This window comes from Coccomyxa subellipsoidea (genome assembly GCF_000258705.1).
Source record: "Coccomyxa subellipsoidea C-169, whole genome shotgun sequence".
NCBI classification, from domain to species: domain Eukaryota; kingdom Viridiplantae; phylum Chlorophyta; class Trebouxiophyceae; family Coccomyxaceae; genus Coccomyxa; species Coccomyxa subellipsoidea.
In genome coordinates, this window is record NW_005178041.1 from 1,557,401 (window position 1) to 1,585,398 (window position 27,998).

A 27,998-nucleotide genomic window follows, 5' to 3' on the forward strand; every position below is an offset into this window, starting at 1 on the left:
CAGAAAACAAGCTATCGAGTTGCCGCTTGAAGATGTTAACACACCTCAAGAATCCTGTGCAAGTAGATGTGTTCCCTGCGCGATACACGAAGACCCTCAGTATCGCAATATGCTAGACATGCACAATCACTGGTTTATAAGGTGCAAGGCAAACCTGCAGAAAATGCTGTCGCCTGAATGATCGCGGCATATCTTGCTTCTCCCTGCAAGATCATTCAGTCTTTACTGCCTGTAAATCAACATTTATTCAACTAAAACTTTTATTGCGACCAAAAAGCACCACTTACAGCGAGCTGCTGAGGGGCGCGCCCCAAGTGCAGAGCAGTAGCTCTGCACAGCGCACGTAAGGATCTTGAGGCCATCCTCAATGCTGCTTGTCCCGATCCATCAAAACAATTCTTGCAGAAGTCGAATTCTCATTTTGCCCTTTACGCATTTGTAGATACGCTCTCAAGTATGAATCGCTTCGGGACAGCAATACTGTACACATGTGCTATGATCATTCAGGTCTCTTTGCACTGCTAAAAAGGAGCCGATTGGCGAATAAGGAGAACTCTACAAGTTCATGGGGAGTGTCAGTGGGCACAGCCGCCATTGGCAGCCCGGGCGCTGCCCCATATTTGCTCACACTGGCAAATGCCACCGTGGACATTGGAACACCATGTGGTGATCATGACAGCAGCTCCAGCTTCAGCTGTAGGTTCGGTAAGAAGTGTCAGGCTGGCAGTGACAGCCCATTAGCACAGTGTCATTTTCGATTGCCTGCAGGAGATTGTCAGCCATGGCATCTGTCACTAGTACTTTGCTGATCATATTCTAATTGCAATGGCTGCAGCGCTCACAAGGTGATCATCATGCTCAGCATGATGCAGCGCCATGCTTAGCACCAGACTGGTATCCAAATGCATCATGCTGTTGGCCATTGACCGTTACAAGTTGTAAGCTCAAGATTATTTCCTTGATATTTTTTTGGCAGTATCGGCATGTATGTACTGAAGCTTTTCCCCAACGGTGTCCCAGGGGATTATGAGTGTGTTGCATCTTAAGGACTTCTTCTCATATTGCTTGTCCTCCCAATGTTCTGATGGATTGATCTTGACATCAACATTTGACGTCAGACAACAGGCCAATCGCAGCCAGGGTCAGCCGGCCTGGTCCCAATCGACCAGACACTGCGCATGAATGTTTATTCAGAACAGTAGCGGCCGGGCCGCTAGCAGCTGAGGTGCACCCAGCCGGCTCTAGCTGAACATTGCTGCCCCTCTGGGAGCCACACAAGCAATTTGCTCTGTGCGCGAGAGTGACCGCCATTAAAGGTGCCAAGCGGCTGCCTGTCCATCCTCGCAGTCACTCTGCTTTGCCTGCCCGCTATGGGGTGCCAAAGTGGCTGCTGCATGTATGTCCGCTTTCAGGGCCAGAGGCCGGAGAGGAAGCAGGGGGTGGGGATGGTGATGCCGTGGTACTCCACAGAGGAGGGGATCATGCAGGGGGGCACGATGGCCTGGCCGGGGATGACCACAGCCTTCGAGAAGATGGTGGTGCCTGCACAGTAGGATCCACAGCTTGTTGGACACGTGCCAATAATGCTGCACAGCAGCTTGCCTCGAGGTGCACATGCAAGTGCACAACCACTTTGCACTAGACCACACTCGTCTTCACAAAAGTCACAGACGATAAATCTAAGAGTCAGGGGCTGATGAGATCAGGGGTACAGTGACAGGTCTGGAGGTGAACTCACCAATGGGGTTTGACAAGTGATCGCCCAAAGAAGCAAGGGGTCCCTTGCCGGTCACCTGCAACATGGACAACGCTGGTCAGGTGCCTGCATCTATCATCACTGTACATGAGGCTATTCATGAGGGCGTTGAAGTCCGTGCACGCAAGAAGATCTTAACAGCAGGGACACTGCAGTCACCTGTGCCTGCATGACGAAGCCAGCGAAGGCGAGCATGGCGAGGCGGCCATTCTTGATCTCCTTCAGCTTCAGCTCTGCCAAGTCACCTGCAAACAGACCAATTAATTAGCTTCCTGGCAAGTGGGTCATGAACGGCCCATCATCATGGTCTATTTGCCTGAGAGCTTCTGCGATCCACTGGACAGTGACCTGCCAGCTTGACCTGCTACACTTGGAAAGCACCGGATAAAAAAGGCACGGGGAGACAGACCTGACTCGAGCATAGGGGCACTCTGGGCAGTGCAGTGAGAGCAGGTTCATACGAAGGTGAGGGGATAGGGGACCAATAGGACACATGCAGGCATTCTTCAACTGATGAAGGGAGGCAGGTAGAGTGGAGGGAATCACACCTGGGATGACGGGGGCGAAGATGCCGCCTGGGTAGCCGACCTCGTGCTTGGGCAGCTTGTTGTTGGAGAAGATGGGGTCCTGGTCCTGGCTGCCGGGGTTCTTGAAGTCGTACGCTCGCCTCACCTCCACGAAGTGCATCGCAAACAGCTCAAAGGCCACCAGCCCCAGGATGGCAGCTGGGCTGTTGCCGAACGGCATGGGGCTCTTCAGGGCTGCCTCATACCAGAACACGTCCGGCCGCACAACCTCCTGCACGCACAAACCGCCCGCTCCAGATCCCCGCCAGACCTCACTGCCGAGCACCGGGTCAAGAAACACGTTGCCTGCCCTACAAAGCTTGGCTTTCTGCTCCTGACTTCCTTTCCCTGTCGAAATTTTTGTTGCTTGCATGCCTGCTTGCTTACAATGGAGGCAGAGCTGTCAGAGGCCCCAGGCGATCGAGTTGCTCACAACAGGAGATGGTGTGTGGCGTACCTGCACGGCAATTCCCGCAACCGCAAGCATGGCCCAACGCGCATGCACTCTTTCTGACTCTGCAAACCAAGCCAGACGCTCGGGGTCGGCTCCGAGACCGAGAGGGTCAAACCTGCAGAGAAAATACCGCTGAATGGCCATGTTGATGCTTTAGATCCTCACAAGACGTCTATCTGTGCACAGGAACTCAGTGGTCTACAATTTTGATTGTTTGTGCACCCATCAACAGAGAAATACAAGGAGCTCACCCGAAGTCACCGGGCAGGGAGCCATCCAGGTGTGCTGGGGCATCACCTCCTGCGCAAGGAAAGCACTTGTGGGTATAGAGTTGCAACAGGCCAAATACCTTCTCAGGTACTTCTTGAGCATTTGGTTACTCCCTTGATGCATCCACGAGATATTTGATCATAGCAAATACTTGGGATCTGGTTCGTCAACGGTGAGGACTGGAGGAAGCACCTGGCAGCCACAAGGCACGCTCTGCGCGCACAACAGTCTGGCGCACGGGCCTTGCTCTCGACACCTGCAATACATGCCAGCGAATTCAATATGACTGCCAAGCCTGCTTTCTCAATGTGCTCGGACATTGAGAGCTGGGCACACTGGCAGTGAGGACTGGAATCCAGCTAGTTCGTAGCATGAATGGCTTGCTAGCTCACGAAAGGGGTCAAAGACCCCAGTATCTGACAGAGATCGCAGGGGAGCTGGGCTCCTCAGACCTGGCGTGCTGCGAGAGGGGAGCCCAGGATGGGCCTGGAGAGACCATTGCACGCGAGCAGAGCTGCCATTTTGCGTCACCTTGAGCTGCTGCTCACCGTAATCAGTCGATGTCGCTGAGCGGATTGATAGGATGATACGGATTGCCCCAAGCAATGGATCGTCGTTATTGGAGCCTGCCCAAGCCTCCGAACGAGGATTCTGATTGGCTAGGCTATCAAATCAAATCTTATAGCCTTGGCCTGCGCTTCAGGGTGCCCATCGAGAGCAGATCGGTCGCACCTGTGCAGAGACAAGGTTGTCGATACCAGGGAATTGTCACCATGATGATCCTTGCGCACTCCCAGACAACTCGCTTCGCTGTGGGCACGCCTCTGTTGAGGAGCAGTCGTCCCACGGTGAAGCTCGATAGGAACTAAATGCCCATTAAATCTTGAGCAACCCCCTTCTGCTTGAAACGTTATATTCGCTTGCTTCGTGACTGCGCAAGTGCCCTGGGATCTGAATGTAGACAGCCAAATCGAGATGCGGCAGAAAGACTGAACATGGCTTTCTTTCATCTGTTAGGTGTCTGCAGCGAGGTCAGCTCGTGTTGTGGTGAGGGCTGAGCGTGCTTCATGGCTCCCTGGCTCAGAGATCCCTTCATACCTGAAGGGTGAGCGACTTTAACACACCACCAGGGTTTATCTGCCACACACCTTCACTGTCTGCCTGTTGCTTGTATGCTGGCAAATATACAACAATAAGGTGTGTACTGCAGGCGAGCTTCCAGGTGACTTTGGCTTTGACCCCTTGAGGCTAGGAGAGGACCCAGCAGCCCTCAAGTGGTAAGAACACTTATCCGATCCATCGACGTTTGCGGGACCCTGGTATCGAGCAGATGAAGGGAAGAAAGATACACTTCACAAGACAGTGCATGCACACAGCACTGACAATGATTACTTTGGTGACCCCAGGTACCAGCAGGCAGAGCTGCAGAACGGAAGGTGCGGAGCCACCACACCTCAGTGCATGCAGCGGTCACCATGCCACGTGATGAATTACATGACATGCACATTGCTCCACAAATCCAAAAGAGCTTGAGCTGTAATCCTGGATCAAACCCGCCGATCAATGTGGTCTAAAGACATGATACCATCTGTACATAATAACAACAAAGATAAGGATCTTCCTGATTGTGCAGGTGGGCAATGCTGGCAGCAGCGGGCATCCTTTTCGTGGACCTTCTCGGTCACTTGGGCGCCGGCGGCCCGGCAGCAGCCACCCCCTGGTTCAAGGCCAGCGACTTCACCTACTTTGCCCCCACCAGCACCCTCTTCATCGTGGAGCTACTCCTCTTCGCCTGGGTGGAGGTCCGCCGGTACCAGGACATGGTCAAGCCCGGCAGGTGCACCCCTCCCCTCACTCGCTGCAGGTATTAGTAAATCCTGAATGATTAGTGTGTACGGTTTGGTGCACTATGTGTGCCATGTTGCAGTAGCTGAAGCTGCTATTTCTTCAGATTGGCAAGCATCAGTGCAGCTTGTTACTGTAAAGTAGTGAGGCACACACTGATGCACTGTGCAATGACCACACACACAGACCACACACAACGGCCACACACTGACCACAAGGGGCACTGATGTGGTGGGTTTGGTGTGTGCAGCACCAACCAGGACCCCATCTTTTCACAGTACAGCCTCCCATCCGGCAATGAGCCCGGCTACCCAGGCGGCATCTTCGACCCTCTCGGCTACTCCAAGGGCAACATGGCGGTACGCTGCCCTGCCTGAGGGTTGCTGAAATACTCAGAACGCAATGAAAGTCCTGCAATTCCTGAGACGACGATATATTGCCAGCACTTTGTTGATATTGATCTGTCCTCCTTCGATGAACTATCTTCTTGCTGGCGTGAAGATTTTTGCAAAGGGTGTGATTGAGATCGGTGGTGTGCATGCGCAGGAGCTGAAGCTCAAGGAGATCAAGAACGCTCGCCTTGCCATGCTGGCGGTGCTCGGCTTCTTTGTGCAGGCCAAGACCACCGGAAAGACCCCTCTGGACTCCCTCTCATCCCACTTGGCCGGTGCGCAGCTAACCTCACTTTGTAATTGCCCTTATTCGAGTGCAGTGTGAATATCCTCATCATGGTGTACCATTTTGAGTTTGGTTTGGCATGTTGATTGCAAAACGCCACCAGACTACCGAGATTTCTCTTGTGTGTTGCAGACCCATGGTCAAACAACGTCTTCGGCATTGAGCACGCACGATTGATCCAATGAGGACATGTTCAGTTCTGCTGCAGAGAGGAATGGGCTTAGCAGGGATTCAACTGTTCTGCAGATTGAAGTCTGTACTGCAGCTCTCCAAATTTTGCTGTAAGGGATTCATCGTGAGCATGCTCTCGCATTCTGAAGAACGACTCCAGGCAGACAATCCGTAGGCTCTGCATACAGGGATTGTCTTAAGACCATGGATATGCATTGCCAAAAAAGCAATGAGTTGACATTTGCAGCTCTCAAATATGAAGGGCTTGTTAGCAACTTGTAGCAGCGGACAGAATGCTGCTGAAGATTTAAGGCATGTAATAAGACATGTCACTGACTAGCAGACTCAGTCTCTCCTAGTAGTCGGACTAGACTAGACTGTACAGGCATCGATTGTGGCAGCAAAGACTGCTGATTTTGGCAGTCTTTACTGCGCTGCGTTTGGTCTGGAACTCTGCTAATCCTACTATTGATATATCCAGCAATTTTGGACACATCTTGGAGCATCCAGCATCCAAGATGAGCATGCATGCACGGTCTCTGCAGTTGCCTCATCAGGCTCCAGTGCGAGGTCGGTTCTTTCTCCTGACTTTCCCAAGGCCATAATAATGACAAGCAGATTCCTCTAAAATTTGGCAATAAGCCTTCACAGACTTTACGCAAGTAAAGTTCAATGCAGACCAGCTTTTTAATTCTGTTCGTGAGTGCATCCTGTTGGAACACTAGGACAGAATATTTCTCCAAATAGTCCCTTTGATTCCGGTAACAGCACCCAAAGTCTATTTGGCTCACGGTCAAAGAAGCAAGGTTTGGCCTAGGTCTCGATGGCGTGTGGGACTCGCGAGGATCGTTTCGTAAATCGATCCACAATCACTGCTGAGCGACGCAAGTCTTTGGAGCCGGTGTAGATAGTCTGAAACGGATGGGTCAACGTAAGAAAGGGCACAACTCTAAAGGCTTATCACTCAACGATGCGAGAGAGAGAGAACTCGCTACAATACATCTGATCAACAGCCTGTTAGATAGTGTTCCGGTAAGTGCATCTCATGGTCATTCCAGTTCAGTCTCGACTTTTCAATTACTAAAGCATTGTTTAGTCTGTGCCACAATCCATCCGTCAGCCTTGGCTTGCTTCTCACTTTCTGCCTAGCTCGCTGGCACGGTCACAGGCCCCTCTGCAAAGCAGGGCAACTACGATACTTATAAAATACTCGTTGGCCACAGGTGGACTACGTCCAGCTGCGGAAGGTATCAGCAGTGCGGGGCCTTGTAAACCAACAGGTGGGGTCTAGCAGGAAGCTGCTTCCTGTCGTGAAGGAGACCAGCATCATGTGTCATGAAATCGCTCTAAAGAATACCACAAATTGAGGGTGTGCATCGTGCAGGTGCGCGCTCGGGTGTGGCCGGTGCTGCTTGGGGTGGAAGGCCAGGAATTTGACGAGCGAGCCTACAGAATCTGGCAGGGCGAGCCTCACAGGGACAGCAATGTTGTCAACTGCGATGTGGAGCGCTCGCTCTGGTCCTACACTGAAGGTGTGTCGAAGAGGGTTACTCTCTGGTTCTGTTGACCTGTTGTCGTTTTCCTGCCTCAGTCTATCAACACCAAGTGTGAGCTGTCCTGGGAATCAGCATGCAAATCATCGTTGATAACCTCTTTCTCAGATGACAGCTGGCGGCCTGATCGCACATGAGCAGCACTGGAGATTTCTCTAGGTTAGCTGAGGGAGTGTGTGCCCCAGGTTGGACGAGTGAGGAGCGGGAGGTGGAGAGGGAGAAGCTGCGGAATGTGCTGAACGCGACGGTGAGCTCGCACGGAGGGGACGTGTTCTACTACCAGGGCCTGCATGACATCACCTCTGTGCTGCTGTTCACTGGCGGGGAGCGGCTGGCCCTGCTCATGCTGCGGCGCCTCGTCACCTGCCACCTGCGAGACTGCACGCGGTGCGCAGCAGCTTCTCTTTTGCTGTACATGATGCATGCTGTCTGCAAGAAGCACCGCATGGTGTGCCCAAAAGATGTCTTTTCTTTTGTGTCTCTGCCGATGCAAGTTGGTGATGCTTCAAGACTGGTGACCACTACTGAGCAGTTGCTGGAATGAGTTCCAATGCAAAGTACTTCTGAAAGGGAAAGGTTGTGCTAGCAAGACACCAGCTTGTCAGGAGGAGGATTCTGTTGCGTTAAAGGATCATCTTGAAATGATGTGAAGGAAGGCTGAAGGCAGTATCATTCACACAGATGTGCTCCACTGTGCAGGCCAAGTCTGGACGCGGTGCTGGAGCTGCTGGGCCTGCTGCTGCCAATTCTGGCGGAGGTGGATCGCCCGCTGCATGCGCACATCGAGGCATCGGGCGTGCAGCCCTTCTTCGGCCTGTCCTGGTATATCACCTGGTTTGCGCACAACCTGCCGCACCTCGCGCAGACAGCCCGCCTGTTCGACCTCTTCCTCGCCTCCCACCCGCTCATGCCCCTCTACGCCAGCGCAGCTGTCCTCATCGTGCGTCCTCTGTAACCCTATGCTTATCCAATATCCTGTTGCTTCCATAGTGCCTGTCCCGCAGCTGAAGTCGTCTACTACAGGGCAGATTGTGCCGGGGCTGCAGAATGCCAGAGTACCGACCCTACCATTGAATGGATGGCTTTTGAGAAAGAGGCAGGTGGACATCAAGGCAGAGCGAGCGGCAGGGGGTAGTCAAAAGGGCTGCATCGCGGTGTGAACGCAATGCCTGCAACATACAAGACACCTCCGCTCAAAGAGCACGATGATTTATGTGGTCGAGGATGATCTATGGCTGCATTATGGCAGCGGTGGCTCTTTACTATGTCCCCAGTTTCTCCGGTGTGCCTTGAACGCACTTCGCTATGTTGCTTTCTCCGCAAAGGGCTGCTGAACAGTTCTTCTTGCAGGCGTCGAGGAGGCGGATCCTGAAGTGTGAGGAGGACCCGGCGGAGATGCACCGGCTGCTGACCAACCTGCCGCCGCTGGAGAGCCTGACGGCTGATGAGCTGGCGCAGCAGGCGGTGTCCATTTACCGCCGCTGCCCGCCCAAGCAGCTGCTCAAACGCACGCGCATGCGCATGCTCACGTGCGCTCCCGCCGCTGCCACCGTGCTTGCATCCTAAGCAGTGCTTGTGTGCTCCTCTTCTCGCCATCAGTGCCATGCTGCTCAGATGATGAGCATGCTCAAGTTTGCCTTATCAGTGCTATGAATTCAGTGTGTCAGCTTTCCTTACATTGGACATAGTTTTGAACGGTGCCCGCAAATGCAGGTCTACTGCTGCAGAGTCCTACCTCAAGGACGAAATCTGGCATGTGCCAGACAAGCCTGCGGTGCCTGTTGGTAAGTGGCTTGCTCATGTCTGGCACCTTGCGTGCATCTACTAGTGCACACCATGCCTTGTGGGTAAAACCTTATTGTAGGTAGGTCCTAATCTGTGACACAGAATGGTCTTTTTCTCCAGGTGTGATCGGACGCGATGCCCTTTACAACCTGGCAGCATACGTTATACCCAAGGGGAGAAAGCTGCGCAAGCGTGCCGCCACCCTGGCATCCCTGTCAATAGCCAGCACTCTAGCCGCTCTGTCGCTGGGGCTCTACATGGCGCACTATCAGAGCACCATGCATTGAAGCGCAACTTGTGTTTGCAAGGCTTGCAGTGGTCTGTGCGCTGATGGCATCCCTGTTTGTGCTGTCCTTCTCGGGTTTTATTCAAGACCTGGATAGCTCCAGGTGCATGTTTCAGTGCAGTCAGAGACTCCAGAATAGTAGTGATTAAACGTCCCTTGCATGTACAGTATATACTATAGGTTTTTACCAGGAAAAGCTTCAAGGAGGTAGGCCGGATTGCTACAATGTGATTTTGATGCAGTGCCTGTAATAATGTGATCTGCCAAACATTATTCAACCTCCATGACCGGCCAATGGCAGGCAGCAAATCTGTCGAAATTATATACCACACTTACAGTCATCGCCAGATAGCCCACTAGCTGGGCTATAGCAAGCCCTTCATACAAGAGTTCGATGTTTCAATAAATTGTTCTATAATTTCCATGCGTGCCTGCAATGTGCAGGCATAACACCACGATAATGCGATGCCATCAGTACTCACTCTCGAGTCATTTTGTAGAGCAACTCACGCGTACACAAAATTGGTTCTGTCAGGCATCAAACTGCTTGACCTCACAACACCGCTCAGCCAGACTCTAGTGATGACATATTCACTGCTTCATCATCTTCAACTCCACAGCTACCCAACACAACGATAGCATTCCTTAAAAGTGCGCTCCATTTATAGACACAACAGACAGCAGCGCAGTCCATCACCCATGCTTCTCACTGCAACAGGCACAGCTGCTCTCAGCAATCAAATATTTATGTGCCGATATATTGGGCGCAGATGTGCAACAGCTGAATGCATGTCTTGCATAGAAGAGGGCCAATGGGCATGCAAGAAGAGATTGCTCTCACCTGCTTTTTGGTGAAGCCCAATTCGTTCTCTTCCGCATACCGCTCCATAAAGCGCATGAACCTGCATGCACAGAAGGGGCCACACTTAGCACGTCTCTTTGTCATCACAGCTTGCTGGTGAACTAATGCATATAATCAAGCACTGAAGCTGCGCAAGTAGGTTGTAACAAGACTGTTGGCAGAAATGAGAGCGTACCTGTCCCATTCAAAGCCGCTGCGCATGACATACTTTGCCTCAATGCGGTCTGGTTTGCCATTGAGGAACTTTGCTTGCACATCCACGGTGGTGAGGGTGCCCTCGTCATCCACAAGATACAGCCCAGTAATATCTCCCAGCTCGGAGGAGGCCTCAAACACAGACGGCGACTTGAACACGAAAGATGCTGTTCCAGACGATCCATCCCGTGCTCTAGTTAAGCGCACATCCGGAACAGTTGGCTCATTCACGCCCCTGATAAACTGTATAGAGGAGGCCATCGAGAGTATCGTGGCACTGGCTGAGGCCCGACACCATCTGGTCGAGCTGCTGCTCTGCTGCTTTACCTGCTTGGCTGACATTCGACCTGCATCACACTGATCCCATCATCTTCCACACTCTCAAAGCTGTGTTCAGCTGGCAGGTTCAAGAACTCTCCAGATAAGTAACCCAGATCCTCCCAGATATCCAGCAGCGAGTATCAATGCCCACACCAGGATAAGAAAGCATGTTACATATGGAGGATCCATTACCCACCTAAGCCAGGCCTTATGTTCAGTCTGTTCAGTGTGCAGGTACACGAGTGACATCCTGGTGACGGCGCTGCGCCCGCATACATGGCTCGGAACAGATGCGATGCCTAAAATAATAGCTTTCTGAGACTCTGTTATCTCCGGACGAAGTCTGATTGCAGAATAATCCTACTGGCACCAGCTTCCGACTGTGGCTTCCTGCCGTTCTCACCCTCTCATCTCAGCGTAGGGTTGATAGCTTAGTAATCTAGGGTATGCTGACTCAGTCTCTAGTATTCACATTTAAGTTGAGAAAGACGAAGTTTTCATCTCGGGCAGTTCGGCAACAATTCCTGTTCAGTCACTGAACTTCAGTGTCAAACACTCATCTATATCAAGGGGTGCACGTGCTACCGATTCTGTTGTCAGATTTGCTTGCAAAGCAGCGGCTAGCTGTAGCAGCCAGCATTACTTTTAAACTATGTAACATATATTGTAATTCATTGATGTTTTTGATACACTAACGGCTAGGACTTCTAATCATGAACTTCGGAATTTTATCAAAAATTTGCGCAGCAAATTTGCGCTGCGCACCCGAAGGGCCAGCCCATGCGGGGCATTCCAGATTCGGTGAGAAAATATTCGAGTTGCAATCAAGCCAAATGCAAATCGGTCAAGGCTGGGCCAAATCCCCACTGGGATCTGGCAGCGGGCTGCCCTGGAAACCTAACATGACTCACGTTGGACGTGAATGTTCACCTTGATCTTGTCTGCAAACTCTACTGACATTGGATCCAGAACACTTCACGGCAGCAGAAGGCTGGCGAGCGGGATTGGCTGCCCAGGGTGGCAGTGCTTGTAGGCACCCGGGCGCGATCGCACTGCGGCAAGGAAGGCTTTGAACGCCGGTGCAGTGTCACGGAGGACAGCAGCATCACCCACCTACGCCAGCCAGCCATCCATGTTGCCCTGTTCTTTTATATGTCTATCATCGCACGCTTTGCACAGCAGGTCCTGAAGCCTGACACAAGCTGCTACTGCTTGACAAGGCTTGCATGTCCAGTCATCTTGATCTTCATGCACCAGTGATCACATGAGAATGCGGTGAGGATGGTCCCACCAAAATGAGGTGGTGTTTGGCGCGTGTGAGAGCTACGTTGAGGCGGTGCGGGTCAGCCACAAAGGCCCCCACTCGTGTGACCGCAGTCGACAGGATGATGATCGGCTTCTCAAGCCCCTGCAAAATCAAACAAACATTGCAACCTAATATGCAGGATTCCTGTATGGGAATTGTTGCAAGGCCCGTATTCAGTCATACTGTTTGGATACATCACCATGTGTTCACACGGCTGTTTCCTGGAGAAGGCGGTGGATTACCTGGTAGGAGTCCACAGTCGCGACAGTCACGCCAGCACTGCTGGATGAACTCGCACCGTCACCAGCGCTGGAGTTGGCACTTGCGGTGGGGCGAGACAGCAGCGATGTGACCAAGCCAACCTGCGTATCAGCACCATAGTCCAGGCACTTGTGCTGCTTCCCTAAATGCCCACTAAGTGCCCACAGTTGCTGACAACTGCAGTGTGAGCTAGAGAGTAACGAGGGCTTCTTGCACCTGCGCTCTGTGGAAGCAGATGACCCCAATCGTGTCTGGTGTCACAGGCTTGCTGCCGCTCTCCTCACCATCTTCACTGCTGTGCTGCTGTGCCAGCAGCCCACGCACCACCTGTGCCCCACACCTCCGCTACTCTCACAAGCAATTCGAGTCTGTACTGAATTCACAGACGTTTCAGACTTGCTGCAACAGCCGACACTAGATTCAAGCAAGCGGCAGGATCCCATGGTCCATCTGTGGCCCACCCACACATCCGCAGCTCTGACAGACAGTTCGAGCATGAAGTGAATGGGCAGACAGCTCCACATTTGCTGCAAAAGCCAACAGAATCTGAAAGCAGAGAAGCGAAGCGCAGTCATTAGGGCTTGACCTGAACCACGGCGGTGGCCTCGGCCCTGTTGGATGCGCTGTGGGAGCCGCCCGCATAGTCCTGGCTGCCGCGCACGTCCAGGCACAGCAGCGGCGGCAGCCCGCGCACCAGCGGCGCCCGGTCACCCGCGCTGCAGCCGTCCAGCAGGCGGCCCCCGTAGAACTGCGCGTTGCTGATGGCCGCTATCTCCGGGTGGCACCTGCCCCGAAGCCCCACATGATCCTTGTCAGCCACCACTGAAAATGACTCCCAGTGGACCAGAGGGTACTGGCTTGATCTGGTACACAGGACGGCACCTGAGAATTGTCCAATACCGGAGGGAAGCAAAGACAGGCCTGGTATGGAAAAAGGGGACCACAAAAGCTTGAGCACTGCGAGACAGGACACGGGCCCAAATGCAACCTTGAGCATTAAATTGCAGGAGACACCCTGCTCCAGTACAGACCAGCCAGGCAGTGAGCACTAAAGCAGTTCTGCTCTCATCTGCACAAAGAAGCATTGTGGGGCATGGGAAGAGGTGATTGAGCTATGAGAGGGCTGACCTGTACTGGCGCCGCAGCATGTGGACGTGGTGGCCCATGCTGGCGAGGCGCACAAACACCGGCCGCAGGAGCCCATGGGCCACGGGTCCCCCCGGCCGCTGAGGCAGCTGCGGGGGGTGCGCGATCAGCGGAGGCAGCTGCATTGGATCGCCAGACAGCACTGCAAACCTGCGTTAAACATTTTCAACCCTGAAGCTGACCCATGCCTTCAAACCCGCATGCAATTTCCTGTAGTCCACTTACAAAAGCATGAGCTCTGTTTGGAACAGGGGGTACTAAAGACTACTGTACCCCCTGTTTGGAAGGAAACCGGGTTATAAAATCACCTTTTGACCTTGAACATTGACCATCGGGTACAATAATGTGCAATTACCTGCAGCGGGCGCGTGCAAGGGGCAGGAGGGACAGCGGCTCCACCATCTGGCTGCACTCGTCCAGAAACACCACATCAAACTGCTGCTCGTCCAGCACTGGTAGCACTGCCGAGCAGCACGTCACGCCCACCACCGCCGCCGTCTTGAGCCTCTTCCTTCGCGCCCTCTCTGCACCAGCCTTCACCTGCAACACTTCCATCTCGTCACTCCCTGTTGCGATTCCGCACCAGCCTTCTACTTTGGTTCTAATATTGTCAGGGGAGACCTGCATGAATGCCATTTGCATGTAGTACTGCATGCCATGTACATGCAGTAGTATACTGCAGGAGAGCACCAGAGGCTGACTGTTTACCCTGGCAAGCTCGTCCTTGAGTACGTTCTGCTCTGCAACGGATGTGGCTTCCTTCAGCATGGCCTCTAGCTCATGGGCTGCCTCTGAGCGCTTGCCAGCCGTCGAATGCAGAGAGTGAGGCAGCAACTCGCGGCTGATGCGTCGCAGTGGTCCAACGCGCAAAATGTCTGCATGCGGAAAGAAAAGTGTTGGAGGTTAGATCGTGATCATAGCATGGCGGAGGTTCTTTTTCCCTCAGGCAAATTTCAACCCTCTAGGACGTGTGAACCTTCCCACTGCGTTGTATCACAAAATTCGCATGGGATCCGGTGCTCAACCTGTTTGGCCTGACTGCAGCAGGCCGCACATGACTCGGTCGACGGCTGCATTTGTGTGCGCAGCGACTGCAATCCTGCAGCCCTTCAGAGGGGTGTCCCTGTCCCGCAGCTGCAACAACAGGTGGATCGCGGCGACCAGCAGCATCGATTTCCCCGTGCCAAAGGGCCCATGGATGATGCACAGAGGGCTGCATGCCTGCATCAATGTGGTAGGCCAAATATCAGCAATCTCAAATGCTCACATTGGACCAAAGGCAAGCAGCTGAAAGAAAACCATGCACTTTGCATGCCCTTGTAGCAGGATCCTGGGAGCATGGCAGTGCTGTTAGACAGCGGAACAGACCTTGTTGCCTGGCAGGAACCAAGGCTGCATGGCTTGGAGGACAGCTGCCTGTGCGGTGTTCAGGCCAAACTGCTGGACAACAGTGTGCATAGCAGAGACCACAGCGCTCTGCAGGTCACAAGCCTCACTGCAGCTTGCTGCTTCATCAGGCGCAGCGCTGGCTGCTGCATGCTCATCAGTGCCTGAATTAGGCTGGAGCAGCGCAGGCAGGAGGGGCAGCTTGAGTGCCTTGAGGGACCGCAGAGTGGAGATCATGGCAAGCTCGGTGGTGGCGTCAGGGCCGTGCAGCGCATACACTTGCTGCTTCTTGTGCAAGTTTGCTGGCACCGCACACAGTAGTTCCACCTCAAACCTGCAGCATGTCCATCATCGGACATTATGCACACATAAAGGGCTGCACATGCATCGAAATGTGAAGCAAAATGCAAGGAGATGGAAGGCAGCAATCCCACCGTCCTTCATTGTTGGGTCCATGCCAGCAACTGCGGGCAATGAGGCAAAAGGGCCGCGCCATGCGATCTCCAGGGCCAGTGACTTGTGGTAGGCACAGCTCCGGCAGCGTGCCAATGATCCACAGATCATCCTTCCTGTAATCTGCCGATCTTTCCAGCCCGGAATTCAGCGTCAAGAAGACGGAGCGGCCCCTGATGGCAGCATGCTCAGGGTAACTAGATTACTTGACATACTTCAGATTCTGAAGCTCAGAACATATTTGCCCATGCAGTAGCAAGCGCATCCTCAGCTTGTGCTACAGCTTGGATGAATACTATTGGACAGTATCCATAAGCACCTGGATGCGGACTCGTCTTCTCCAGTCTGCTTCTTCTGGTACATGGTGAGCTCACAGTCTGAGTAGAATGGAACTCCGGAACGCCGCATGAGCTGCTGCAGTTTCTGTGCACTGGCAGCAGTCGGCTTGCCTCTCTCAAAGTCACTCTGCTGCTGCAGCACCTTGTGAAATTGCTTGGCCAGCTCCAGAAGCCTGCACACAGAAAATTGAGGGAGACAATCGCTGTAAGAATTTTGCTCGTTCTCGATGCTGCAGATGAAAATGTAGTATTGTCACGCATGCAAGCTGAACCAAAATGACAAATTTCTGAGGTCAAATCGACACACGTGATCATGATGGTGTGCCAGAACCAGTCACAAGAAAGAAACGCACCTGAGGTTCAGTTCTTCTTCAAGAGCTGAGGACCATGTAGCTGTGTATTCGTTGGGGCCTTGCGCGAAAACATCGGGCACCACAGCTTTCCTTGTTAACTGAAGCTGCTCAGGAGAGGGAAATTGCAGCTGCACCCCCTCTGCGGAGCTGACCGCTGCACTGGGATCTGAGCATTGCTGAGAAGACTCATGCAAAGATGACTGTTGTGGAAATCTTGCCTGTGCTTTTGACTGGACATTTGCACTTTTGATCTGAGGCAAGCCAGGACATCTGTTCTGTTCCTCGCGATTTGTGCTCTGCTGCTTCTGGCTAGTGTTCCATCTTTGGATTGCTGAGCTCGCAGTCTGTTGTCTGGGTGCGCAAAAGGCTCGCTTGATATTTGGCTGCGTGCTATTACTGGGCGGCATGCTGCTCTTTCGTTCTTGTTCTTCATGCCAGGTGTCCTCAGCACTAGGTGTGTCATTTCCAGGGGAAGCTGTGGTCGCCTTGGCTGCAGCACCTTTGTGAAGGACTTCATCACGTGTGGTAATTTCTTGTGGAAAGTGTACTTTATTGCCGCGTTGCAAAGATCTACTGCTGGTTTGTAGGATCAACAGGATTTCATCATCTGTATAAATCAACCAGTACAAGGATGTCAGGATTACAAGAGCTCAACCCATATGATCAAGAAGGATGTTTGACGATTTACCAAACCGCATTGACTATTGTTGTGCTAGAGAAAAGGGAAGGCAGACCTGTTCTTTGCCTCTTCCCATTGGAATTGGACAACAGCGTAAACATGTGGCGTTTGTTTTGAAAATTCAAGGACTGCTATGCCGATCGGACATCACCAGATGGACAAAAAATTCCTGTAAGCAATTTACCTGTTCGTCAGGCAGAGGCTGCGATCGCTGTGCTGTCGACTTCGAATTTCTTGGAGGTTGTGGGGTTGATAACGTATTGGAGTGCAGGTACTGCTTGGCTACCTGCCTTGGCTGCACAAGCAAAGCTTCCCTGTTGCGCAGCTCCAAGCTCCAAGGATCTCCCATTATTATTAACAATCGCAGAGAAAGACGATAAACATTGATCGCGTTGTGCAAGCAGTCACCATGGGGCTAACAAAGCTTCAGAAGCGGATTGGTTTCATAGGTGCCGGCCAGATGGCTGAGGCCTTGGCGAGGGGGTTCATTTCAAAGGGAGTTGTTGAAGCGTCGAGTATGATCGCCACTGATCCTGTGGCTGCCAGAAGGGAAGTCTTCGAGAGCTTCGATGTGAAAGCAGTGAGCACCAACTTGGAGGTATGGCGAGCATATTGGCTTGCGGTGGAAGGCTGATGAAAGGACGATTTTTGTTTGATCTCACTCAGAACTTTTAAGTGTTTGCATGAAAGATGGACCTTTAACAACAAGTATGCGCAAACCTCTCTAGGTGGTCAAGGAGAGCGATATTGTATTCGTGGCAGTCAAGCCACAATATGTGGGACCCGTCCTTAAAGAAGTGCGAGGGCACCTGACAGACAAGCACACAATCGTTTCCATTGCGGCTGGGAAGACCCTGAGCTCCCTCAAAGTAAGCCTCCACCCCTGACGTGACGTGGCAGCGATGATGCTCACTTCCGAATGTGCCTCAGGAACATCTTTTCTGCTCTGAAGATTGTCATTTGATGTGTGAGAATCGTGGCGCAGGAAGCTGCAGGAGATGATGTGCGCATAGTGCGTGTGATGCCCAACACCCCCTGCCTGGTCGGGGAGACAGCCAGCGCCATGTGCTTGGGAGGCCAGGCCAATGATGAGGACGCTGAGACTGTGCGAACGCTCTTCAGTGCAGTTGGCCGCATCGTCCAGGTGTGCTGCTGGCTCATGCATTTCTCCCACCACTCTGGCGCCGTTTTAAGTCCGCCCACTACTGGGGAGGTACTCGCCAATTTCAGGGCGCATGCATGGCCTACCCAAAGTGACATTGAGAAGTAGAAAGGTGCAGTGCGAGAATCATCTTGCATCATTCATAAAAACAGCAGAAGCGTATGTCAATGGACACACCGAAGATAAGTAAATGTCATTGCTTGCCTGCGGACCATCTCCACTTGGGTTTGGCGCATGAAGGGGGCAGTCCCTGAGTAAAGGGTACGTGGGTCTGTTGCAGGTGGATGAGAAGATGCTGAGTGCGGTGACCGGGCTGAGCGGCAGCGGGCCTGCGTATGCGTTCCTGGTGATAGAGGCGCTTGCAGACGGCGGAGTAAAGGCAGGGCTGCCGCGGGACATCTCCATGGCCCTGGCAGCGCAGACTGTGCTGGGCAGCGCCAAGATGGTCCTGGAGACCGGCAAGCACCCAGGCCTCCTCAAGGACATGGTCACCTCCCCTGGCGGTGCGCACCCACTTACCAAATACCTCTTCCCTCCTGTCACATACCTCTTTTGATGAGCTACAGTTCAATGCCGGATGAGCTTGTGTTAATGAGCTTCAGCCCAATGATAGATCTGAGGCATTTAGCAGTGTTTGCAAATGGATGGAAGCTTAAGTGAAATTGGCGAACGCATGTGCAGGGACGACGATTGCAGGGTACCATGAGCTGGAGAAGGGAGGAGTGCGGGCAAGCCTCATCAATGCTGTTGTCGCTGCCACAAATCGCGCCGACGAGATCTCAAAGCTCTAGGAAGCGCTCTTGGAGCTCTGTCAGGAGCTGTGTGCACGTTGGCAATATTAGGTCAAGAAGTTAATGTTCAAGCGTATCGTATCAGGATGCAGCTGCACTGCACGATTTCTTTTAGGCTTACAGTCATAAATGCTACATGCATGCATGGTGTGCACCGTGCAGCAGAAATTTTGGCAAAGCATTGCATGTGAATCGCTTCCAAGAAACTTGGAGTGCCTCTGGAATATTGTTTGGTGACCCCTCAAGTTGCCATAGCACTCTCATCTTGTGAACAGGGGCCCTTTTAGGCAAAAATTGTTGATAAGAAGTTGATATATCGAGGGAATATTGGAACGCTGTGATTATAATTATTAATGATTAATTAACGCGAGCGCAAGCGATGTGAATTGGAACCAAGATCTTGGTGGAAGAGGCCATCTGATTGAAGCCTTTGAAAAGTATAATTGGTGCATGATAGGTGTGCATGATGACTCTTGGGGCCCTTGATTGCCCTGGACCCTGTGACACCCATGGCCTTTGGCCAGAAAAGGTGAGATTCGTCAACAGATCAATGTAACCATTGAGTGCCACAAGTATGAGATTGCGCTCTACTCACAGCTTTGGGGATGAGCTTCAACGTAGAAAATCGTTGCAGTTGAAGGATACCGGCAATCCTATTTTGTGCAGGGCAGCTTACAACCTCCACCATGCATCCATGCGAATGCATGCTGCCAGCATGTGCAGGCACTCTGCAGCATCAGACTCTCTGCACTCTCCGGGATATTGTCCAAAGCTGACCTGCCAATGGACAGGCGCAGGGCTTGCAGCGCCAACATCAATAAGACTGTCATCGTCACTGTCAGAAATATGCCTTTTGCGCTTTCGCTTGGAGCTGTGACTCTTCTTCTTATGCTTATTTTTCTTTTCGAAATGTTTCTCCGACTTCAGAAGTCTTGGTGTCCTATCGATGTCCACTTGTGAGCCCCCATCAATGAGGCTTGCACTGGTTTTGGAGTAAAAAACATTGTTGCATCTGAAAGTGGCAGTGATGGCTTCCTGACCGCTCTGGAAAGCATTTTCCAGAGTATGACGTGATGCAAACAGCTGCAGTATCATGGACTTCATCCTTCTCGTTCTGGAAAGGCTTTTGTCAGCGAGCAGATCAGCCCAGTGATCATTGCTCCCATGCACCTCCTTGAGCTTCTCAACAACGCCCTGTGAGGACATGAATATGACACCTAGTCAGCCTACATTAACGACTCGCATGAGTCAAGTCAATCTCAATTTGTGCTTGTCCCGCACCTGCCATGTTTCCTGCGCAGTGTCCTGCTGCATCATTCGAAGGATTTGCCCGCTGCGCAGAGCCAGGGCATTGTAGAGAAGCAATTCGTCCATGGTCTTGAAGGATGGGACACTGAAAATGGCCATCTGCAGCGCCAATTCTCCACTTTGGAAAAGAGAGCGGTCATGGACACCTGCAGACAAACAGCAGACATGTGAACCTGGCATTCATGACATCAAACCAGAGCAGCTTCCTAAATTTTCTCCTCTCCTCCAAAACAGGATGCCACGAATGCATCAGCTGTTGTTACCGAGCGTCCCAAGTAGCTATGGCTCACCTGCACCATCCGATCTGGAGAGAGCATGACACAGGCAGCTCAACATTTCTTCATCCGTCAGCAGTGGCAATATCTTCTGCACGAGTTCTGTCGAGCCGCATCTTGCAATCGACGCATGTATCAGCTTCTCCAAGGCATCTGCATCCTCTGCTCTGCTACCAAGTATATCGTACAACTCCTGCTTGAGAAGGCACCCACAGTGCATGCCTTCATTTACACAATTGCAAATAAGACATATAAAACATCATCATAAACAAGCCTCACGTTCCGCCATTCACGCGGCCTCACCTCTGTGAAAAAATTGGGATCAATTTTGACAATATCTCCGCGGTGCAAAGAGTCTTGAAACTCTCTTGATCTCCAGAACCCCCTGCTCCCCCTGGCAAACTTCCTCACTGACTCCTCAACATTGAGCTTGCTGAAGAGCTGGGGCTGCGCTGAGACTGTCACGGGTGCATGTGCATGTGCACTCTTCCACACCAGAAGGTCCCAGACCTGTATACAGCATAGCAATGCTAGTATTAGTATTCTGCTATATATTCTAAATATGACACAGTGCAAGTGCAAATCCTGCAAGGAGTGCAGCAGACCTCTTCACGCTTCCTCAATGCATATTGTGCCAGCGCCTTTGCTCCAAACTGGAAGCCTCCCGGGCCATCGTGCGTGAAGTGATCAAACCAGAGCAGAATGTCTTGTGAGCTGCGCTTCTTGAAGAGGGCTGCATATGCCTGAGGCTGGCAATTAAATACTACATCTGCAACCTGCAGCGCCAGTGGTGTCAGGTAGTCCACAGACTGCGCAGCGTGAATGAATAGACAGCATGACTCCAGAGGCCTTTCTATGCCCCTTCTAACCTTCTCAGGTGCGCTATCAATCAGGAGTCGCAACAGGCCTCGACACGCGCGCTCTTGCCTCTTCCTGATACTGGGGTTCAGACAGAGGTTGGTAAAGAAGGAGATCCATTTATCGCTCCCAGGCAATTTTGCAAGACGAGCAGCATCGCTCAAAAGCCACATCCATAACTCTCTGCGCTGGCCTTTGTTTCCCTGCATAGAGTTTCACGGTTGCAGGGAGCTGGAAGGCAAATATCAGAACATCAGATAACAGCCATAGAGCCCGGGAACATACCAGCAATATTTGTTTCAATGCAGCTTCTGCGTTCTCGAATATTTCCAGTGCACCTGCGTCTAATTGTGCAGATGTGCGACTGCAGCTAAGGTACAGATCAACCATCTTATTTTCTCAATGTCTCTTGGTGACTTGCATACATGACATCAAGCTGCTATCGCAGCAACCAATACAATACTGCGATATCATTAGCACCCTTCCACTTTTCTGGATGTTGCATCGATATGCATCGGTGAAGGACATTCACAACAAGCATCAAGCTGATCACCAAAAACCCGGCGGCATTCCATCAAAACTATATCCTTTATGTTGCCTCTCTAACAACTTGGAGTACTTGCACTTTGTTGTAAGTTCGAACATGAATTTCTCGGATAGCCAAAACCCCTGAATTATAGAAGGCCCTACAGGCCCTCGCCAACTTTCAAACTCTCGTTGGGACAGTTGCTTGGGAAAGCTCAGCATTTTGAATTCTCTTTGACACCCAATAAAAATTCCACAAACATTCAGGTGTCCTGCGATCACTGGTACCAGTGATTTAGCTCACGAACTCGCAACTTTGGTGTAGTCAAAGGTACCTACCCTAAAATAAGTCATAAACCTGCAGCCCAGCTTGCACATCGCTAGGATCTCAGTGAAACAGACGGGTACAGGTGATTGAAGTAATTTTTTGAGGTCTGCATGTCTGTCTGATGTTTGGCAACCTTCTCTGCCTATTAATTTCCGACGGCATGTCCCTACTGACCTTTCTCAGAATCGCTTGCTTGAGTCCAAAGGATACAAGCGATGACTCCATAGTGCATTGTTTTACTCCTTAAACAGCTCCATCCAAAAATGCACGTTTTCGAGAGACCTTCTAAAAGAGGATTGAGGGTTCAAAAAGCAAGCACTGTGGAGGTTGCTTACAGCCGTAGGCATCTCCTCATGCACACATGCAGTAGAAGTACACTCTGTTACAACCTGCAAGCGTTAGGACTGATGTCCTGTACTGTGCAGGACTGACCTCTTGCGGACTTGCCCAGGCTTTAGCAGACCAAGCGCATTATGTCAAGCTCTCTCGGAGCCTGGCCCCCTGGAGTATCAGGGCAGACGGTGCTTTTCAGCGCACCTGCTCCTGGGCCAGAGAAGGGACCCGCATGGGCCAGCAGCACCAGTGTCATGTTCCTCCTGTACTTGGTGATTGGCTTCTCGGCCACACTGGCACTGATCCTCCTTCTCCTCAGCATATATTACACGTCAAGGTGAGTACAGCTTTGCAACAATAGATTTCCATAGCCAGGCACACGTTCTATTCATGCTTCGAGCAGCGCTCCCGGCCACCGAGTCCTTTCCAAGTGGACTCACTTTCCTTGTGTAGCAGGTGTCTCTGCAGGAATAGGAGAAGGGCAGCTCAAGACCCTGAAACATCAGAGGCCAGCATGATGCTGACACCAAAAGAGCTGTTTCTTGTCTTGAACCCTGGTACTGCTTCACAGTACAGATACACCCCATGACACTGAGCATTCCTTATGTGCAGCATTTTCAAGTGAAAGTGGCAGGAGGCATAGATCAGGTCACCTGATGTGCAGGTGGGGCAGCCACGGTAGCATACAGGGAGGATGAAAAGCAGAGCATGATGCCCAAAAACAAGACAATTCAGGTCAAGAGCGTTGTCATACACATAGAGGCCACGTCCATGACTGCAGACACACTGATACCCGCCTACCGCAGCTGCAGTCCTAGCCTTGCAGCAAGGAGTCTACCAGGTATGCGCGTGCTTCCACTGATGATGCGCAACAGGAAAGGCAGGCACTGTGTATATGCTAGAAGCAGCGATGCATTGAGTCCATTGCTTGCATGCCTTGCAGGAGCAGGCGAAGGACAATTAGTGGATGAGTCTGCAACATCCTCAAGTCTTGAGCCATGCAGGCAGATAGATCATGCTGGGGTTGATGGGGATCAAGAGCAGGCCGAGCGAGGGACACAGCAAGAGGTAACCATCATGATGCCAAGTATTGTGCATGCTTGTCACGGACGTTGTCAGCATGTTAAGAAGACAGAGAGGCCAAACAACCAAGGCATTGAAGCAAGGCGTGTGATTCAGGCGGGCCCAAGTACATCTGCTATTCAGACAGCTGTCAGCATTGCGGAGAGGGAGTTGCCCGCGCCTGATGGGAGTCAGCTTCACATCCAGAATGATGATCCTAATGCGTCACAGCACAAGACTTACTACATCAATGCTCTCTTTATGCAATCACCTAGGGATGTCGAACAAAGTTGAGGGCTAGTGATCTGTACTGAAATAGCGGAGTCCTCTCAAGAAAAAATGATTCATCAATGAGATTTCCCTCCCTTGCTAGAACAATTCATCACATGTCACATAGCTATGGCCATGGCACGTAAGCTATATAGTACCTATAATAATTATTGATAGTGATAGTAGATAGATACTATAGAATCAATGCCCTGGATTGGTGATATGTTGTCACCCATCAGAATATGGCTGGCAATTTAGCGCGCATCCTTCCCAATGTGTACTACAGAGTCCAGTGCCAAGCCTCAGAGTCGTGCTGGCAGTAAGCACTAGTAAGTACTTGACATATCACCGCGTTTACACATGCGCACTTGTTATCAGTCCTTCAAACAAGAGGTCCGGCAGTCGGGGCACCTGATACACCTGCAGGGAGGCTGCAGGCCACAGATTGCTTCAACGTACCATTATGTAGAGATGTGATCTGAGTTTCTGTGACAAGGAATACTGCAATCAATTTCAGACAGGCTGTGAAGGGAAAACTGTTCGACAGCTCTTCTGTGAACGCAAATCCAGATATGTTGGCCCATGCTGATACAGTTGTCAAAGCTTACAGCAACAGGAAGTTTAGGAGTTCTTCTTGAGCATCAACATTTCCACATCCCATTCAAAGCACTGCTGGCAGCCCTCTGCAATAACCCACTTTGAGAAAAACACCATTCTCCATGGCAGTGAAGGCATGCACCTGCCCCCAACTATCCACAAAATTGCAGGCAACCAAGGCTGGAGCATGTACGCTCAAGAGGAGCGCAGCACTACACGAGCTGAAGCGCTGGCTAATTGAGTATTCAGACCAACGGCAGATGCATCTTGACAGATTTCTGCAGCAACTTTGTTGCGCACAATAGCCTACTGGCTCTTGCGGACTACAGGCTCAGGCTTTGTGGGAGCTGGCCCGCTGCTCTTTGCTGGGGCGTCACCCCTAAGCCTGGCCAGGGAATCCTCCACCTCTGCCTTGTGCTTGAGGATCTGGTAGAATCGGGCAAGCAGGCTGCGCAACACATGCACCGTGAATCATGTGCAAGCCTCAACAGGATGATCACGTCAAGAGCAGATGTTTTCTGCTCACTGCCTGGATCGAGGGGCTCCATGGAAAAAAACTAAACTCAGGACACAGCACGCGAAACAAGGATATATGCACGGTAATAAAATGTAGCAGTGAAACATCCACAAATCCAGAGAGCATGCGGTGCAATGACTCACCACCAGAGCGTGAAGGTGATGAAAGCAATCCAGAAATTCCGCTCTGCCCTCCAGCGCTTGCCCAGATTGGCAGACAGGACGTTGGGGGTCACAGAAGACGGGTCCAGCTTCTGGTCCTTCAGTTGGTAGGTTGTCCGGATTGTGGCTGCCACACACCTTGTCGTCAATATAGCCATCAAGAGATGAGCCAAGATCTGACGTATTCATGATAATATCAACAAGTGTTGGTCCACAACGCAGTATTCAATGATTATGGGAGGACTCACCAAGCAGGGCCGCGCCAGACACCACCAGCATGAAATGTAGCAAGCTCAGGACATTGCCGACTGCAACAAGCAGAAAATTTGACGGTTCAGCAGTCTCTGAAAAGGTCCACAGGAGGGGTGTGACATTCCAATTAATGTCCCGGATTTGTGACAGAACACATACCCAGATTTATGCCAAGAGTACTGTCGACCACTTTCAGGACGCCACGGTGGAACACCCTGCATGGCATGAAGCGATGAAACGATATGGTACCTTGATGCACAGAAGGGTGTGACTAGTGTCCTTAACTCTGCTCGTTCTGCATCTCAAACCTCGAAGGCCATTTGAGGAGGAAAAACCGACATTATAATGTTCCCTTTCGATGTGTAAAATTCTCAAGCTCACCTAGGCGCCGGGAAGCACAAGAGAGCCAACAAGACGATGGGGATGGGGAGGCAGATCTGCGCAACCATGACATCAGTCAATACATTTCTGCAGAAGTCTGCAGAACAATACGAAATAATACAGACACGAAGGTTTCCGTCTTCGAAGGCAGGAATTTCACTGACCTCAACTACCATCTTCCATAGCGACATGTTTAGCAAAATTGTAAGACCCGGAAATGCCGCTGGCTACAACAAGAAATGTTCCTTACAGAAGATTATCAAGATTTTTGCCTTCTTGCTCCGGACTTCACACAAGAAAAGCGATCTGCAATCCGACACAGAAGCAGCTTCGGCTTGGCTAGAAGAGTCTAGGGTTTCGGTCAGCAAGGGGAGTGAGGGGTCGATGTTAGGCGGCTGCGTCGTGCCAGAAGTTGCAGGTCCCATCAAGTTGAGCAAGAATCCAATATATCTGAATCGCTGGTCTGCTCGAAAGCGCTGGGAAGTCATGCAGGCGTGATTGCAAAAATGTAGACCATTGGTGTCTGCTATTTACGATAGGAGCTTGAAGCAGCTTAGCGTTAAAGGATTCATAGCTCAAAAGCACTCAAGCACAGCTGAGAGCATCTTATTTTGAGAAATGCCGAAGAATAAAGGTGCCAACCCCATGATGGTATTGGCTGAACCACAGAATTGAATTAATTCTCTGCTTTTGCACCGTGTTTGCTGAGGTAATGTGTGCCTCGTTTGCAGGAAAGGGAGGAAAGAACAGACGGCGTGGTACGTGTTTCTTGGACAGTCTTTATGAAGTTTTGTACACTTTGTGATCTCTGCAACGGATGTTGACTTGTGTCAGCCGTGCTGAAAGAGCTTTGGAAGTGATGCAGGTAAAAACGAGAGTGAGGAGAAGCGTGAGCTGATCTTCAAGGAAGATGGCCAAGGTAACATTCCTAAGCATACCGTGGACGAAAGGTCCACAAGGGATCATCTTCTTTCAAGTTATTCTGATGAACCACCCATTTGGTTTTTGCAGAGTACGCGCAGGTGTTGCGCATGCTCGGGAACGGCCGTTTGGAGGCAATGTGTATTGACAGCACCAAGCGGCTTTGCCACATCAGAGGCAAGATGCGGAAGAAAGTCTGGGTGAACACGGTGAGCGTCACACTGCTCATTGGCTGTGCGTGAAGACATTTCTGCAGAGGACCATTGTGTTATATTGAGAAGTCTGTGCTGATTTGCAGGGAGACATCATCCTTGTTGGTCTGCGGGACTACCAGGATGAAAAGGCTGATGTCATACTCAAGTGAGTGGCATTCTTGCTTTTCCTATGGGATTCCTGGAGGGTCAAGTACCTGAGGCTCGTATACATAAACATGTTGTTCCATTCAAGGAGCTTGTCCAATGAGAAAAACTAATTCTCACGTGTGCTTGCCAGGTACATGGCTGATGAGGCACGTAGCTTGAAGGCCTATGGGGAACTGCCTGACAGCAGTAAGTCTCTCATTTGTGCCCCTGATGATTTGCTTTCCTATCTGGTGCTTGGTTGCCCGGTACATTAGTAAGCATTTACCTGTGTGCTGCAGTTCGTGTCAATGAGACGGACACATTCGCCGACGAGGACGGTGCAAACGACGAGTACTTTGATTTCGAGGACATCTCTGGTGCGCGCATGCTCAAAATACATATCTACAGCTGGCTTTTTGCCTGCCTGCTGATCAATAGTGCTGCAACTCGTGTGACTGAGATGGTGCGCACCGTCTGTGCATGTTTATTTGATTGGAATATTGGTGCCTGTGTTCAGAGATTTGAGGAGCTGGCTTCCCAAATGTGGAGAGGGAGTGTGGAAGGTAGTTCATGGGACACCACCAGGCACTGGCAGGCTGCTGTTCTGTCTGTGCTTGGGGCTTAAATCTGCGGGGGACTTCAGGATTCACAGGAGCGCAAGGGCACATAACAAGAATACAGTACATTGACTGGATAAACTGGTTGGCCAGGATGGCGTCGGCCGTGTTGCCGCGTCTTTGCATTCTGCAAGCACTGCTGCTATAAGAGCCCCTCAGGAACCTTGCAGTAAAAGTAAGATTAAGGGATTGCCAGTGTTGGCCGCAAAGTCGCGCCAAATCTAGCTTCATGCATCTGATGCTGGGTCAAGAACCTTGCGAATTGCAGCTTGAAGCTCATAAGACATTCAAAGTAGATTTGGAAATCTGAATGAGCCCCTGCCTGCAGCTGCGCATCAGCTGCTGTTCGCACTTGCCTGGTCAGTGACTGTCGACAATTTGTTGACTCAACAGTGATGCGTATCCTAAAAAAGATGTCAAATTTCTGAGTGATTGCCTGCCAGTCGATAGCTTGAAACAGTTTGTCATGTCACATTAATTTACCATGATGGCGAGCTTGGGTTAAGCCAGGCTGCTCGGTGAGCCCATGGGCCAGGCCACCGGGGGCCCCTCAGTGCATGCGCAGCCTGCCGGCAGGCTGCGCATGCACGTATGGGGCATGCATCACTCATTGGGGTGCCGCAGAACACAGGGCA

At 51.5% G+C, this 27,998-nt stretch overlaps 8 protein-coding genes across 8 annotated transcripts; 4 read left to right on the forward strand and 4 right to left on the reverse strand.

Annotated features, from left to right (window-relative positions):
* Nucleotides 1-911: 911 nt before the first annotated feature.
* Nucleotides 912-3,611, reverse strand: COCSUDRAFT_46127 (light-harvesting chlorophyll-a/b protein of photosystem I). The gene is made up of 8 exons (XM_005651012.1): nt 3,499-3,611; nt 3,239-3,302; nt 3,028-3,076; nt 2,780-2,891; nt 2,305-2,554; nt 1,916-2,001; nt 1,739-1,793; nt 912-1,542 (listed from the first exon to the last, which is right to left on the reverse strand). Exons 1-8 carry the CDS (start codon nt 3,565-3,567, stop codon nt 1,409-1,411), a joined length of 819 nt encoding a protein of 272 aa, XP_005651069.1. The 5' UTR covers nt 3,568-3,611; the 3' UTR covers nt 912-1,408.
* Nucleotides 3,527-6,075, forward strand: COCSUDRAFT_52367 (hypothetical protein; the record flags this gene model as incomplete). Its single annotated transcript, XM_005651013.1, has 8 exons — nt 3,527-3,595; nt 4,064-4,151; nt 4,257-4,323; nt 4,453-4,482; nt 4,680-4,883; nt 5,142-5,250; nt 5,438-5,558; nt 5,702-6,075. 8 exons carry the CDS (start codon nt 3,527-3,529, stop codon nt 5,752-5,754), a joined length of 741 nt encoding a protein of 246 aa, XP_005651070.1. The 3' UTR covers nt 5,755-6,075.
* Nucleotides 6,076-7,224: 1,149 nt separating this feature from the next.
* On the forward strand, nt 7,225-8,859 carry COCSUDRAFT_83576 (hypothetical protein; the record flags this gene model as incomplete). Its single annotated transcript, XM_005651504.1, has 4 exons — nt 7,225-7,229; nt 7,489-7,680; nt 7,993-8,233; nt 8,644-8,859. 4 exons carry the CDS (start codon nt 7,225-7,227, stop codon nt 8,857-8,859), a joined length of 654 nt encoding a protein of 217 aa, XP_005651561.1.
* Nucleotides 8,860-9,678: 819 nt separating this feature from the next.
* COCSUDRAFT_21732 (photosystem II reaction cent) lies at nt 9,679-10,768 on the reverse strand. The gene is made up of 3 exons (XM_005651014.1): nt 10,402-10,768; nt 10,206-10,266; nt 9,679-10,073 (listed from the first exon to the last, which is right to left on the reverse strand). The coding sequence occupies exons 1-3, from the start codon at nt 10,761-10,763 to the stop codon at nt 10,071-10,073; spliced, it is 426 nt and encodes a 141-aa protein (XP_005651071.1). The 5' UTR covers nt 10,764-10,768; the 3' UTR covers nt 9,679-10,070.
* Nucleotides 10,769-11,717: 949 nt separating this feature from the next.
* On the reverse strand, nt 11,718-16,175 carry COCSUDRAFT_59056 (P-loop containing nucleoside triphosphate hydrolase protein; the record flags this gene model as incomplete). Its single annotated transcript, XM_005651015.1, has 13 exons — nt 11,718-11,855; nt 12,070-12,150; nt 12,291-12,410; nt 12,526-12,636; nt 12,896-13,094; nt 13,438-13,605; nt 13,811-13,995; nt 14,164-14,330; nt 14,481-14,676; nt 14,824-15,175; nt 15,372-15,467; nt 15,614-15,805; nt 16,138-16,175. 13 exons carry the CDS (start codon nt 16,173-16,175, stop codon nt 11,718-11,720), a joined length of 2,043 nt encoding a protein of 680 aa, XP_005651072.1.
* Nucleotides 16,176-17,002: 827 nt separating this feature from the next.
* Nucleotides 17,003-19,185, forward strand: COCSUDRAFT_27071 (pyrroline-5-carboxylate reductase). Its single transcript, XM_005651016.1, has 5 exons — nt 17,003-17,262; nt 17,393-17,533; nt 17,650-17,808; nt 18,107-18,329; nt 18,508-19,185. Exons 1-5 carry the CDS (start codon nt 17,074-17,076, stop codon nt 18,615-18,617), a joined length of 822 nt encoding a protein of 273 aa, XP_005651073.1. The 5' UTR covers nt 17,003-17,073; the 3' UTR covers nt 18,618-19,185.
* Nucleotides 19,186-23,911: 4,726 nt separating this feature from the next.
* COCSUDRAFT_52369 (hypothetical protein) lies at nt 23,912-25,769 on the reverse strand. The gene is made up of 6 exons (XM_005651017.1): nt 25,649-25,769; nt 25,485-25,540; nt 25,263-25,318; nt 25,100-25,159; nt 24,834-24,978; nt 23,912-24,621 (listed from the first exon to the last, which is right to left on the reverse strand). The coding sequence occupies exons 1-6, from the start codon at nt 25,673-25,675 to the stop codon at nt 24,480-24,482; spliced, it is 486 nt and encodes a 161-aa protein (XP_005651074.1). The 5' UTR covers nt 25,676-25,769; the 3' UTR covers nt 23,912-24,479.
* A 154-nt stretch (nt 25,770-25,923) lies between these two features.
* On the forward strand, nt 25,924-27,857 carry COCSUDRAFT_21736 (nucleic acid-binding protein). Its single transcript, XM_005651018.1, has 8 exons — nt 25,924-26,118; nt 26,216-26,242; nt 26,350-26,403; nt 26,496-26,614; nt 26,704-26,765; nt 26,898-26,953; nt 27,046-27,123; nt 27,264-27,857. Exons 1-8 carry the CDS (start codon nt 26,103-26,105, stop codon nt 27,269-27,271), a joined length of 420 nt encoding a protein of 139 aa, XP_005651075.1. The 5' UTR covers nt 25,924-26,102; the 3' UTR covers nt 27,272-27,857.
* Nucleotides 27,858-27,998: the final 141 nt, after the last annotated feature.